Source organism: Larimichthys crocea, chromosome VII, assembly GCF_000972845.2.
Source record: "Larimichthys crocea isolate SSNF chromosome VII, L_crocea_2.0, whole genome shotgun sequence".
Taxonomy (NCBI): domain Eukaryota; kingdom Metazoa; phylum Chordata; class Actinopteri; family Sciaenidae; genus Larimichthys; species Larimichthys crocea.
In genome coordinates, this window is record NC_040017.1 from 4,940,134 (window position 1) to 4,955,838 (window position 15,705).

The 15,705-nt window shown below is 42.7% G+C and overlaps 1 protein-coding gene across 1 annotated transcript; it reads left to right on the top strand.

The window, feature by feature from the left end:
• The first annotated feature begins 273 nt into the window (after positions 1–273).
• On the top strand, positions 274–9,815 carry ywhae1 (tyrosine 3-monooxygenase/tryptophan 5-monooxygenase activation protein, epsilon polypeptide 1). Its single transcript, XM_010733259.3, has 6 exons — positions 274–570; positions 1,638–1,837; positions 2,598–2,704; positions 2,980–3,186; positions 3,957–4,093; positions 8,622–9,815. Exons 1-6 carry the CDS (start codon positions 507–509, stop codon positions 8,672–8,674), a joined length of 768 nt encoding a protein of 255 aa, XP_010731561.1. The 5' UTR covers positions 274–506; the 3' UTR covers positions 8,675–9,815.
• Positions 9,816–15,705: the final 5,890 nt, after the last annotated feature.

Here is a 15,705-nt window from a genome sequence, read left to right on the forward strand (position 1 = left end):
TTTCTTACCGTTATTTAACATTTACACCAACACCAACAATCACGTTGCTATATACTTTTGCTGCGTTCAAGTACAACATGACTTCATTTTGTTGTTTTTCGCACTTATTCGGTTATTTCTAAGCAAGAAAGAACTTTTTAACATAACTGTATTTATGATTTACAAACTCAAGGTGCATTTAGTGGCTTTGTTCCCTCTAAATGACACAGATAACTGTTCCCTCTTTGCAAAAATACAAATGAACGGGGGGGACGTATCAGAGCTGGTGATTCATGTGCGTATGTGCAGTACGCGGATGAGGCTGGACGCCATCTTTACTCCATCCCCAGCACACAGCGCTGCCGGTGGGGCGGAACACAGCACACTCATCGACCCACTTGATTTCAAGGAACCGCCGATAGACCTGACACACACACACACACACACACACACACACCGCCGTGTCTTTCCACTAGACGAATTGTCGCTTTGAACAGTTCGCCAGTCTACCTTCATCTTATCACACGATGGTTGAGCGAGAGGACCTCGTGTACCAGGCAAAGCTCGCCGAGCAGGCGGAGCGGTATGACGGTAAGACACGCTCCGAGGGCTCGCTGGAGCGGGACATGTTCGCCGCGGGGATTTTTTTTTTTCCGTTAGCATCAGCTAGCAGCTCCACTAACATAAGTAGCTTAGCTCAATGCTAACAGCAGGGCTAACATGACTGTGTCCGCCGTCTCTCGGCGTTCAGCTGCGCGTTGACATGGCAGGCGGCTCCTTGTTGGGGGGGACTAGTGCGACATTATGACAAGAGCAAATGTCAGGGGGTCTCTTTGTTTTAGCAGAATTGCGCTGATGTGACTGACAGCGGCTAACGTTAGCGGAGAGGGGGGGGCTACAACAAAATGGCGGATTGCCGGAGCGTGAGCTGTCAGGAGTTGCCTCCCCTTGCACCATGCTACAGCTCCGCGAGCTTAACACTCGAGCTGCTGGGCTCGGTTACATACTAACGACTAACACCCGGTGACACGACACGGTGTGTGAAACCGCAGTCACCGTGCCAAGTTTTTTTTTTTTCTTTTTTTTTTTCTCCTACGGTGATAGCCACCTTTGACATTAGCGAGCCGTTAGCTGACTTGCAAGGTTAGCTCTGCTGTGAGTGTTAGCACGGGGAGTGGGAGCAGGAGGGCAGCTGTTCGCTTTGGTGAGGGGTGTCTCCCACCACACACACACACACACACCCTGCAAAAAGCAGGCTGTACGGATCGATGGGCGAGAATGACTCTTCCTCTCTCCGGTTCACTCCGGACAGACAGACAGACAGACTGTCATACCATTACAGGCCGTGCACAGGCTGTTTTTAGACTGCTGCCGGTCATATGTTGCCCAGTAACGTTAAGTGAATGTGCCATGACTCATTCACGGGATTTGGACCCAGTGTATTTACAGAGTGATTTATAGTTTACAGGCTAAGTGCTTACCTGGTGGTCGGCACACAGTTTAGGGGGCGTCATGTCACAGCTCCATGATGAAAATAATGCTTTAATTTTGAAGAACAGACATTGATAATCAAACTTTCATTCAATCAGACGACACGGCTACTTTTTAAGCTTGTCCCCTGAAGTGAAGTGTGTCCCATGTGTCTTCCCGTCAAACAGAGATGGTGGTGTCTATGAAGAATGTCGCGGGCATGGACGTGGAGCTCACAGTGGAGGAGAGGAACCTACTATCGGTGGCCTACAAGAATGTGATCGGAGCTCGGAGAGCCTCCTGGAGGATAATCAGCAGCATCGAGCAGAGGGAAGAGTCGAAGGGCGGAGAAGAGAAACTGAAGATGATCCGGGAATACAGGCAAACGGTAAAGCACTCAGCACAAGGCTCAGGATGTCGCCTCCTGTAAACAAGCTTAGCGTTTGTACTTAGTCAGGGGAGCACTTATACGGATTCACCGCTGTCCCATTTGTCCCAAATATGCTACTCGTGTCGAAGCATCTCAGATTTGTTGTGCTAATGTGAGCCCACTAGCTCGTGTTAATAATACAGACTATGTGGAGCTACTGGACAGACTGCATCTGAGTCATAGTTGGCAAATCCTCCATTCTCTCTTGCTTTTATGAAGGGAAATAAGAGCTGGTTATTAATCTGGGAGAGGCCAGAGTGTGTCAGAGAGATGGGAGAGGCAGTTGGACTGCAGTCAATGACCTAATGGGATTCAGAGATGGGTAATCCTGCTGTTTTACCTTCATTTTCTAAGTCCCTCCTGGGACACGGTGCATCTCTCACTGTCAAAGTACTTGGTGAGTGTTTAATAATAACTTGGATTATTCAAATTAAACATGAAGCTACTGGTGTATACGAAGGTGTTCAGATGCTGCCAAAAGGTGACGCGCACACAGCAACACCGGGTGCACTGCACACACAGATATATTCACGTTTATACAAGATACAGTCGTCACTGTCTGATTTTGGCTGCATGCAGATGTCCACGTTCACCCTCACACACACTGACAGAGGACGAAACCTGCTCTATGTAGACTCTTCTGCCACGCCGAGGTGGAAAGGGAGTGTCTTTGTGTTTTTGCTGATCGTATAATCGTGTCTATTTTGTTTGGTTGCAGGTTGAGAAGGAGCTGAAATCAATCTGTGGTGACATTCTGGACGCACTGGAGAGACACCTACTCCCCTCTGCTCTCATGGGAGAGTCTAAGGTCTTCTACAACAAAATGTAAGAGCTCTGTGGTCTGAATAGATGAACTCTCTTTGCACAGAATGATAACTGAGTTTGCTATTTGACATAATCCTTTCGTTAAATATGGAGCACTGTGAGGTAAAGTTCAGATGGCAAAGGTCAGGACAGGATGTTATCAAATGTTTTTCACGAGTATGTTACTGTGTATAAAGGGAAGGCTTGCGTAATGAGTTGCACAGCTAGCTCCAGAAACACATTATAGTTGTCAAACTTCATCTTGTGACCACTTTTGCCCCCTCCCCCCTTTGCAGGAAGGGTGACTACCACAGGTATCTGGCAGAGTTTGCCACCGGCAACAACAGAAAGGAGGCAGCAGAGAACAGCCTGGTGGCCTACAAAACTGCTACCGATCTAGCCACGTTGGAGCTGCCTCCCACACACCCCATCCGCCTTGGCCTCGCCCTCAACTTCTCCGTATTTTACTACGAGATCCTCAACTCACCCGACCGCGCTTGCAGGTTACTGTTTCTCTGTTACACTTTGTCTGGTGTGAACAGTATCAAAGCAGAGTGTCTTTTACTCACACAGCACCTTCCAACATTTGACCATAAGGTTTTTCCGTATCGTAGCCCTGACAATAAAGAACCCTGACACCATCTCTTTGTTTTTACCCTCACTAATAATCCCCCGTTGCCATGCACGCTGTAACTAGACGTTCTCACCTTTTGCCCCACCATGGCCATTGTTCTGACAAGCGAGGCTGAAACTTTAAACCCTGTTCATTTTAAGGTTTTATTGTATAACAGCACTGAATCACAGTGGATGTGACAAGGCCTGTCTGAATAAACCAAACCTCTACAGGTCGAGTCAGTGCTGAGCAGTGTCACCTTTTTACCCTGAAAGTTTCCCCCATTCATCTTCAAAACATGGTTCTAACTGGCAGGTTGTAAGCTAACAGTGAGTGAACAGCAGTTTCCACATTCTGGGCTGAGAGCTAGACTTGACTGGGCCACCTCAGGACAATGACAGTGTTGTTCTGAATCCTGTTATTGCTCACATATACATAAAGGAATATATAAGAGACCTGCAAGCAAACAAGAATTAAGTTCCACAAAGACGACCCCTGACACAGATGGACAATGTGGAATATATCTTTCTACCTTCTTTCATTGTGACAGGCACGAGCTTTAACAATAACCAGTGTGAATGTACTTTGTGATTGGGTTAAAGCTCCGACGTAAACCTCAAAGTCTGATGTGATTTTTAAACAGACATGTTTGTTGTTCAGGTTGGCAAAGGCTGCGTTTGACGACGCCATCACAGAACTGGACTCACTGAGTGAAGACAGCTACAAGGACTCCACACTTATCATGCAGTTGTTACGTGACAACCTGACACTATGGACTTCAGATATGCAGGGAGAGGGTAAGATACACAGAGCCCCCCCCCACACACACCACGCCCCACTCCATTTATAATACTAATCTGAGGCATTGTGTTCAAATTGAACTGTATCTGTTTGTCTCTGCAGTCTTTCTTTGCAGGGCTACATGCTGACACACTAACTCGCTCACTCATCTCCTCTTACCTGCCTAAAAGCTTTTTACACTGGATTCATAATGCACCTTCATACTGTGAGCAGTCTGACTGATGCTCTGTTCTTCTACTCATTGACAGGCAGCATAGGAAAAGTAAGCTATGCATCCGCCTGATGACAGTAGCTTTGTCGTCATATTTCATGGCATGATATGGGTCGAGTAAATAACGGCAGCAATCGGTAAAATAAGAAATCAAAATGGTCTCCATCAAAGAGTTAGTCTCTGCTGAGCGCACAGCCTTTGTTTCTTTGTCTGTTTGCACAGCTTTGTGTGCAGGACACTAGGACAATCGCTGCAATCAGTTAACAGTCTCAAGTCATTAATTGTAATTGGATGTGATTTTATTTTGTCACCGGGCTAAGTAGTTCCAGTTTCCTGTTGTCTGCTTTGTGTTTACCGTCGCCTTGACCAGTCTGCGCCTGCCTCACAGTGATCCAAGTGAAGGTGCATGTCATTTCTCTGATCACTGCAAGCACTGTTGTAGCATTAGAGAGCAGTCTTGGTCCCTTACTCTGTCTTGGTCTCAGGTTAAGAGTACTTAAGACTTTATTTCAAGACTGGTCAGAACTGCAGGGATTTAAACTTTCTCTGCATTGTCTGATTGTTAACGTCATTACTGTGATCATGCAACAAATAACTTGACTCTCTTCAAATTTAAAATTCTTGTTACTGTTAGCGGCTGTCACCCTCCACACTCTGCTTCACATGCACTCCATGAAAGTGAATGTGGGAGACAGAAGAAGAAGCTGAGTGTGTCTGGAGTCAGATGTCAGCCAAATCTGCTGTAATAAAATTTGACTTCTTTGCAAAATAACGTCCAGAAGGACACACATGAATCCTGAAAAGACACATGTTTATCAGGAATTAGAAAGGAGGCTTAAAGAGAGGAAAAAGCCTCACACACAAAGATCCACCGTGACATCAGGCCACGCGCTTAGGACGTGGGTCATGCTGCTCAGTATGCATGCACAACAGAGTTAGTCTGTTCCTGAACCTCGTCTTACTCATGCACATGTGGCTGAGCTGAAGATAAAAAAACTAAAAAAGATCCCGCCGCTCTCCACCCTATAGCATTTGATCCAAGGCTGAATGACTGGAGGAAAAGAAAGTTTCTGATCAATATTATCATTTAAAATGCTACTCAGTTCAATAACATAAATTGACTGACAAACTTGGGGACAACCTCCTTCCACTCCTTAATGTGATGACACAGATGCTGGAATAACTACATCATGATGGCGACTTGTAAAAAGTCTGAATTCCAAAAGACGACAAGCAAACAAACTTCTAAATTGTTTATTTTTATTTTAAGGCCTATGCTCACTTAGTGACAGACACATTTTCAGCAGTTTCCAGGCAGTCCAACTTTCTTGTTTCCTTTTTTCCAAACAGTCTCCTTTCTTGTCGGCCCATTTCTAAATATGAAGCAGTATAGTTTTAGAGTTCCAGCTACATTAACAGTGGATGTCTGCACAGAGAGTGGAGATAGATCCACTTTTTAAGCTGCCTCTCTTCACACCCGTAAACGGCTCCAGATCAGAGAAGAATCTGACCTGACTGGTTACGGTGTCGCCACTCAGCTTTGCTTCAAGTTTCGTCCAGTGGCCTCTCACAGTATTGCAGAGAAAAATTCCTCTGCAGCCCAAAGAGCATTTTCCTCAATGGCCACTATTCTAAAAGTATTTCAAACAGATGACTGGATGTCTCCAACTGAAAGCAAAGTCTGCAAAGTTCTGAATTTGTGGCGTCAACGCAATATAAGGTCTATGGGCCAAGCAGGAGAAAGACAACTTCACATGTTCACTGGGCAACAAAGGAAGGAACGCTCAAAATATCGTGAGCTCTAATGGTCAGTGTTTGAAAAGTTGAAAGTAAACTTGGGTAGTTTTTTAATAGGGAAAAAAAATCTGTTCAGTATTGGATATTTTAAACGTGAGCTTTGCTAACGTTAGCTTTACAGAACAACTGGACGAGCTGCTGAGTTTAACTGTGATGAACTGTGTGTAAGATTTCAACTTGTCTGTCCTTTGCCGACCTGAAGATGATGTTGATGTAGAAAAAGACTTTTGACTATTGTCACAGTTTTATAAACCAGACACAAGTCACTTCCTTCCTTCCTTTTCAGACGTTTAGTAGGCAGTAGACAGTCATCTGCATATAGATATTATATCAACCAGCTAACATTTCTCCTTCTGATGTTTTAACATTACGCTACGTCTGAGTAAATCTGCTGTAAGAAAAAGTCACAGCTCCTGCGACAAAACTTTCAAAACATTGTTTCAGATGTATAAACATGAAGTCAATCAGCCCGATTTATTCCTTTTTTTCCCTCTTCCTCCATTCATTCCGACAGTTCTCGTTTGCTGTGTTGCGGAGCATCCACCAACACCTTTTTATTTCTCAGTGACTCGTCATCTCTCTTGTCTCTTTCCCTCTGCTGTAGAGTCCTAAAGGAAACAAACCCGAGCGTTCATTTCCCATGTTAACTGTACTTTGTAAGTGTTGCTCACCCAAGCTGTGTGTGGCTGCCTTCTTTTTCTTCTGCACACTAACTCCCTCATGGTTTAATATTTCAATCCACTCCCCTGCGGCTTTGCCATTCATTCATTAACTCCTGCTACAGGCTGTAATCTTTGATCTTCAACCACAGTCCGTTAAAACAGTTTCTAGCGTTTTTAGCGGTTCAGCTGAGCCTGACTTCTGTTTGTATAGGGTGTGTGTGTGTCCACGGAGTTGTTTGTTAAACTGGTTTTTACACCGAAGAACAGAGCTTACGATCATGCTAGAGTGCTTGCACACGCCGTAGTAGTCGACCGTTTTAACGCATGCAGCCTCTGCTAGAACAGCAAAAAGGAAATGATGCATCTCCATTAAGAACAATAGTCAGATGTGTCTGCACGTATGTAGTTTTGTGTAAAAGCTCAACTGACTTGATCAGTTTCAAACACTCGTCACACTGTTTTTACCTCCAAGGCTTTCACACTGTTTTCTAATCACTGTACATGAATGAGTCACTGTGACACAGTTTGATACCACTTTGCACTCAACCCCAAACTCCAGGGAAAGTTATGTTTGGGTTCAGCATGCGTTCAGACTGAAGTTTCCAGGCGGATTGAGGATTTTTACACTTGGACAAAGTCAAATATGTTAAAACAAAAAGCAGCAGTTTAAGCAGATCAGCTCAGTAAGAAGAAACTTTGATTCCTTGTTCAGTGCACAAAATCTAAATGTTTTTATTCATTCATTTTAATCTGTACTTGAGTCCTTCACATCTTATGCCGTGTTTCCACTGCATGATACGACTCGACTCTACTGGCTCTTTTTTGGTTTTCCATTGTGGAGACTTGTGGATCAAACTGAACTGATACTAAACGATGGAGTGAAAACACTGCAGAGCATAAATTGGTCAGTCATCACTTGAAATCATCGATGAAAGAATATCCTCTATTGTTCGTGTGTTCGTGCTGCATTGTTGATGATTACATGGCATTTTCACCTGCTGTCACCATGACGGACAGCTAAAGAATCACATCTACACTGAGGAAGTATTAGCTGCAGCGGAAAACTTCATCAAGAAAAGTGCCTGGTACCAAAAGCGTGCCGAGCCGTACTGTGCAGTCAAAACATGACATTTTCTTACAAGAGTGTGTCAGTGCTGTCAGAATATGACATCCTGTTTTCAAAGCAAATCATCTTATTTTGTCAAATCGTTCTATACATGATTCTAGTGCAGAAATGTTCCTTCATCTTTCTCAAGCTACAGCCTCCATGGCTCCAGAAATTGTAGACCTAATGGTGGGGAACAAGTGACAGAATTAGGTCTAGATCTGAATAGTAGTTTTTCTTTCATCATCTTTTTTTTTAAATTTTTAAAAAAAATATTAATTCTAGTATTTTATTTTTTATAACGATGGAAAATGGCCGTAGTGTTGCTCTTGGCCAGTTTCCAAACTGGATTGTCCAAGGTTTGTAATTGAACCGTGTAAAGGACCAGTGTGTTGGATGTAGTGGCACCTAGCGATGTAGTTGCGGATTGCAACCCGCTTGCCTCGCCCGTCCTTCATTGTGTGAAAGAAAAACTATGGCGGAGGCCCTATTTGGAGCCAGTGTATAGTTTGTTCATTCTGAGCTACATGGTGGACTCCGCCAAAGAGGAGATGTAGATGCAAAAGTCTCATTCTAAAGTAACAAAAGCAATAACCGTTCTTGTTTTCAGGTGATTGTACACTCATGAAAACATAGTTCTGAATGTTCTATCCCATTTTAGCTGTATTGTGTAAATCTCACACACTGGACCTTTAAGCTGCTCGCTCATAAAGGATCCTGAACACTGACTATATATTTCTCCTGACCAGGTGAAGAACAGAACACAGAGGCACTGCAAGATGTTGAGGACGAGGCCCAGTGAGACTATGCCACCAACAGCCAACAACTTGAGACCCTCCCCCTCACCTCCTCACACTCCTCCCACCTTCGTCCTCCTTCCACCCCCCCCAACTCCTCTTCCCTTTCCTGCGAGTCGCCTTCCTCTTCCCCCTCTCTCCTCCTTTCCTTTCCTCCACCTCTGCAGCTCCACGGTCCAGCAGGTCCACGGGGTTAACAACTTTATTTTTCTCTTCTTTTTTATTTTTATATTAGCCCTTACATCATTCAAGTAAATACCACTTAATTGAGACAGGAAATACAATGTTAGAAAGACAAAGGTGAAGAGTCCCTGGATTGTTCTTGTTTTGTTTGTTTTTTTGTCCTGGTACAGTTCTGAAATGTTCTCTGTTTTCATTATTGTATTTTTGTTTGTTTTTGCTTTTTCTTCAATATTTTTATCAGTTGCTGGATGTATTGAGAATTTTTTTTTCTTAATGTAATTACAGAAATTAACTTTTATTACTGATAATGTCGACTATTAGTTATGGGAGCTATTTTATCTGTTTTTAGTGAAATGCGAATCATTTTACCTTTTTATGGGCAACTTGGAACAACAAGTGCCCTTTTTTTGTTAACTTAGGTTTTTCAGAGGAAGTTGGCAAAATTCGCGATATCCATGTGGGGCAAAGCCGTGCTTAATTCGTACACCATAGTGATTCTGTTGTCATGTTTTTGTAGGTGTCCTTGGACTGTACTTTGTGCTGAAATACTGTAACTGTGCACACATGCTGAATCTCTGAAGGTTGACTTATCACAGGTTGGTGGTTTTAATTTAAAAGAAAAAAACAAAACTTGGGAGATTTCTCACTTCTGTAAAAGATGAGTCTGAATATTCGGCCCCGCTCCGCAACAGAGAGCCTTAAAATCATGATAGTCAGTGCTTGCATGAGTTAACACATATTTTCTGCTGCTTCTCCCCTGTGTTTTACTAAAGCTCCTCTAGGTTCAGAGGTTTTCTTTCTTTGCCATTTCCTTTGTTTCTCTTCCTGTTTTGCTTCATTATGTGTAACTTGGAGCTGATTTGTACTACTGGATATCTGACTGAAGCCACAGACAGGGAATCTGTACTGTTCTTACTGAAACACAGCATGGAATTAACATTAAACAATCTAAATTAAACATTACGAACTGACTTGTTATCTTTATTATTTCATTAACCTTTTTAGAAGAGTGACTTTGCAGCTCAGTGTGAACAAATATATAATTCATTTAACTGTTCACACAAGGTGAATTCATGGAATCAAACTGTCCTGATGCTCGTTGAAGCTTCTGCAGGAAGGAGGAACGAACCTCAGCACATAGAGCAGATGTTGCTACTGGAATCTGAGTCGGCAACTGTGAGCACAATCATAAATTCATATGTTCTATTTATAGTGTTTGAGAGACAAATGCAATCTTAATGTGTGTGGTTGTGCTGTAAGCAGCTGGAGGAGATGGATGTCTGCTGACATGCGCAGAGTTAACGTTCTAGAAATGTTCTTACGCGTAGTTTGATTGTTTTGTTTTTCCGCCCTGTTTTATCATGGATAATTAGTGACTAATACATGCCATTATATTGACACTGTGTGTGTGTGTGCACGCTCATAAAACCCAGCTCTACTTGCTAATTAATTTCAAGCACTCTCATACATGTTCGTTCTGGGTGGATCCCTTAACCGTTTCCTCCCTAGTTTCAGTTGCTTGTAACCTCTAGCAGTTGCACCCTCTTCTATAATAACAGCCTGAGCTCAGTGCAGAGCCTAATTTTAGACACAGGTGAAAGTGGAGGAGCCAGTCAGACAGAGCGTGCAGCCTGCACTAACAGCCAGTCAGAAGGACTTCCTTCCTGCGGCATGAGCTTCCGCAGCCATATGACGGCTGCATGCATCTCCTGCTGAGGAGCGACACTGATCAAGACATGATCATATAGTGCCACTGTCAGGTTAGAGTTTTTCCTTGACCCAAATTTTAGTCTGGGACAAGGTGTCTTGAAAACAATTGACTGTTTCAGTAACATTTGCTTTGAATATCATGCTCCCCAGAGGATGGAACTTCCTGGTTCTGATGCCCCATTTAACCGTTGTTACGCAAATCGGACCAAAGGTTCACAAGAAGTTTAAAAATCTGTGAGATCTAAAGGGCAAAATGCCTTGAATGCTCACCAGAGGATTAACACTTTCCGTTACTCCAATACTTTTGTATTCCAGTATGTATGTTCATACTCACGAAAGGATTGAACCATAACGCTCATACTGTATTGGTGACCCACTGACATTTCAGATGCCTGTTCTTTTGTGTTGTGCCACTGTCAGATTAGATTACCTCCTTAGCCCAAACTTTGGTCCATGACAACAAGGACAACAAATGGCTCTATTTCAGTTACATTTGCTTGATATATCATGCTCCCCAGAGGATGAAACTTCCTGGCTTTGATGATCCACTGAATTGTTGTCAAGCAAAACTGACAGGCCACAATTTTGTAAGACGTTTCAAAAAACAGTTCAGACTTAAAGGGCAGATTGTCTTAAACATTTATGCTCACCAGAGGATGAACGCTTTCCATCTCTGTTTTTTTCTCACTTTTTTTCCAATCACATCCTCAATTGATATAATCAGTCTGCTCTGGTGAACTTATAGTATATCATTTTGCATTCAAATATGTTATCTATGATCATACTCCCAAGAGGATCAACCAAACCATTGCATTGGTTATTTACCATCTATGGATGGCAATTGGTCTTTCAGCTGGTCCACCACTTTGATCCAAACTAAAATATCTCAACAACTATCTGATGGTTTACCATGAAATTAAATTTTAGAGACATTTGAGGTACCCAGAGGATGAATGCTAATGACTTTAGTGATGGCCTGACTTTTCTTCTAGTGCCACCATGCAGTTGACATTTATGTTTTTGAATGAAAGGTCAGACATTCATTGTCCTTGTGACACTTAATTTAGTATAATCATCAAGTCTAAATTAAATTTGTCATAGACTTTGGTTAATCTGTCTAAAAGTTTGGTTTTCCTGTAGCCTCGTGTGTGATCTAAACATCATTGGTAGAACTTCTTTCAAAGCCCATTCACTGTAATTGCTGTGTCTACTTTACTTCAACATATGGTGGCGGCGCGATTATAGTGATTTGACAGTGGAGCAGAAAGTGGCAGCAAAATGTCAAGGATGTGAGAAGAATTACAAGTCCACTTCTGTCCTTGTCAAACCTTTTAAACCTCCCATACTCGTCTGAGGAACATGATGGAAGCTCTGTAATAGATCTGAAGTGTGTAATTTACAGCAGGTATGCCACTTGAAAATAAGATAATGGAGAGGACGGAGAGGCTGTTTCCAACATCTCTGAGAAGAGATTGGACTTCACCTGTTGACGAGAAGGTTGTGAATCAGCTCCTCTAGTGCCCTCTGCAGGTCAAATATGACACATACAACAAGACGATGTTCCCTCACACATCACTTCATGATGTTGCTGCTTAATGAGGTGTTTTATGATGAATGTGTTAAGAACTGGCAATAGTTAGTCCTCTGTCCTTGATCTGTCAGGATGACAGGGTAGATAAATAGTTGAGAAACACAGCTCTTTTTATTTGTTACTCTCACCACACCAGAAACACCAGAAATCAACCAGTGGCTGGATAGTTTGATCAAACCCAACTTTCCTTATCCAGGGGCTTCTGGGACCTGCAGTTTTCCAACTTTGCCCAACTGATATTCTGACCTTGAGTAGAAGCTGCTAATGATCTCAGAAATTTTGCCATTACAGAAATTACACTCATTAATTTAGTAACAATATATTAATGTCATTTTTCTGTCCCTTAGGATTGTCAGTCTTGCGAGAGCTGCCTTTATAGTGAAGATTGCCACCAAATGTCAAAGTCATTTGATTTAAATGTTCCTTTTACTTTCAGCCTATCTGATCAGTTTCATACATTAGCAAAAACAAGAGGACACTACAAGAGAAAACATTTTCTCGTGCGCCCTAACGGCCGCCCGTGCGCCCCTGGATGCGTGCGCCCCCATCGGTCTGTCCGACGCCCCCCTCTGCCTTGTCAACACCCCGCTCCCGGGGCGCCCGCTCCGCTAACTTAATGAGCGGTATCGAAAATTACCGTTTTTTTGCTTTTTCGGGCGTTCGTGCGCCCCCCACGGAGAATGCGCCCTGGGCGGCCGCCCACATTGCCCATAGCTAGGACCGGCCCTGACTGCAACACATAAACATGATACGCTGTTGTTGAAAGTTTATGAAAAACTAATGAGCGAGCGAGGAGATGTCTGAAGTGAGCTAAAGGTAATGGATACATTGTTGAGATAGATAAACAGACAGTGTAAAGAATGGATGTGGTATGTGTGACGTCACCCACAGGTGAATCTCAGAGTGTGGTGGCTCTGGCTGCCGCCATGTTGGCAGTCCTGCCTCTGCTGCCTCTGAAAATGGGCAGAGACGTGGATCATTGTTGGACCTGAGGTGGGCTGAATGAAGTCTGTGTGCTCAAACAAGCCAACTCTAACAGCACCCACCTGTCAATCAAAGCGTCCACACTTTTAATTCTGCATAACTTTAAGCCTTAATATAATGTGAACAGGTGAGTTGTATATAAATTCACCCTCAGTACAGTTGTCATGAACGGGGAAATTAGCTATAGAGACCAAAACTGTTTTTTGTACCAGGCTGTAAACATGTATATTTCTGCTGTGAAGTTGGACATTTTTACATGGGGACTTATGGAGACAAGCGTCATCCTGCGTGGCTGGGAAATGAAGCCAATGTGGAAACTGCAACCCCTTGAGTTGTCACTTTAGGCTGGCTACAGAACAAGTTAACCTCCATAAGAGCCTATATTAAAATCAAGATTTTTTGCCGATATTTAGATGAACCGAGAGGCGGAAGAGGCAGGACAGCCAGCATGGCGGAGGCCAGAGCCACCACACCGAGCTTCAAAACAGCTCTTAGAAACCTGTAGGCGACATCATGCTCAATTCTTTTTATTGTCAGCGCTTCTGTAGCCAGCCTCAAGTGGACATTTGAGGAACTGCAGTTTTTGACACTTCTGCATTGACTTCACTTCACAGCCATGGAGGTTGCCGCTTGGTCCAAAGTAGTACCAAACAAAACAAAACCAACCTGAACAATTAAGTTAGACAAGACCGATTGTTTGAACAAAAATATTGCAACGATATCCATTTTTATCTACTTCATATAGTTCATCTGACGGAAACGTTTAGAAACAATAGTTTAGAGAACCTAGGACAAGACATGTTGTGTGCATGTCTTTTGTACTCCAGCTCCTTGGTTAACTAAAGGTGCTCAGTCAGGTCAAGCCGCAGGACTTGTTCTTAGTCAGTGATGCAAAACTAAAAAGCTGTCACACTGCCAGACCCTCGTGAACCTTTGGGGGGATTTATTGACAGTCAGGTTACCATGGCAACGTATGCTTTTTTCCCTTCACTGGGCAGCCTGTTGTAACATGAAACCTCAAGAGGGCAGCAAGTTCCAGCTAATCTGAAATATATCACTCACCCTAAAATAATTTCCAGTGCCGTGAGGCAACATAACAAGGTGTTACGTTGCTTAACCTTCCATTGGTCACAATTGAAGACCCTGTTCTCCAGAGGGTGCGCAGAGGCAGCGGCCTCCTCTTCAACATCTGCAGCCTAATCGGCGTCCTCTAGCTTCCTCTGCCTTCCTGTGGAAACTGGAAACTGCCGCGGTGTTCTGTTGTCGGAGCAAGATTACTGCTCTCAGAGTACGACCCAGGGAACAAACGTCAATGAAATATTATGAACTTCCTTTTCTGCTGCAGAGACAGCAGTTATAAATAGTCAGGGTTATTTTCAGGCAACACTTGTGAGATTTACTCAGCCCTGGTCTGATCTGGTCTGGGCTGAGCCTCCATGTGGGATCTGGTTACAGGACTGTACCACAAATATACAGCAGGATGAACCTGTGAACTGCAGCATGCTCTGAAAGGCCCCATGCCCTTCAAACATAGTTATAAGTGTGTTTTTCAGGGTATCTGTACATGAGGAGCACACACTTATGTACCCACAATCCACCTCTTTCTCTCTCTAGCAAAGTAGGATTGATTCCAGGAAAGGTGTATGGGTTAAACCAACACACTGGACCCACACTGAAAATCTGATACTGTTGCTGTGATTCACCGTTCTTCATCACAGAAGTAATGGACGCAATGCAGATGTTCTGGTCCCCAACCTTCTTTTGTTTGATTTACACCAACAGCCCCGTCAGATGAACTCAAATATCCCGTCATCGACACCACCTGACTTGTTCCAAATGAATTCTTTAGAATAGATTTTTAACTGGATCATATTTAACACTATTGATGATATACAAGGTGATCATGTTTTCATTGGTCTGCAGGGGATAGCTGTCTCAACCACATATCTATCATTTTAACCATGTATCCATTAGGCCTACTTTTAGCTTATTTAAAAATGTATTCTTAATTTTTAGCTATCTATTTTAACCAAGTAGACATTACTTTTAACGAATCTTTCTGTTTATCCATAAGATGTAGCAATATATTTTAACTACCCATTACTTTTAGCTAGTCATTTTAACTATGTATCCATTCCTCTTGATTATCCAATTATTTATCAATTACTTTTAGCTAATTTCATCAATAAACAGTTTATTGATTACTTTGAGTTATCTATTTTAACTCTCCATTACTTTTAACTAACTTAACCATTAATGCCTTTCTTTTTAGCTATCTATTTTGAATCAATTACTTTAAACTGTCTATTTGAATGATTAATTATGCCTAGCTAACCACTCACTTTGAGCTATCTATTTTGAACCATTTACTATTTCAGCTGTCACTTTAAGATAACTCTTTACTTCACTGCTTGCCTGCTAACTACCTTTCACCTGTTAAATCACCACAGGTAATCCAGGTGTTACAACTGACTCAAAATCCGATCATCATTTCAACTTAGTTAATTCTAATAATTAAACCTACTCATGGTATACAAGGTGATTATAATAATCATAATAATTATGGAT

What these genes read in the sequence shown, in the direction of transcription:
- ywhae1 (XM_010733259.3), top strand. Translation starts at nt 507, where the DNA reads ATGGTTGAGCGAGAGGACCTCGTGTACCAGGCAAAGCTCGCCGAGCAG. An exon ending in TCACCCGACCGCGCTTGCAG is followed by an intron (nt 3,187 to 3,956) that starts GTTACTGTTTCT and finishes TTTGTTGTTCAG; the next exon opens with GTTGGCAAAGGCTGCGTTTG. An exon ending in TTCAGATATGCAGGGAGAGG is followed by an intron (nt 4,094 to 8,621) that starts GTAAGATACACA and finishes TCTCCTGACCAG; the next exon opens with GTGAAGAACAGAACACAGAG.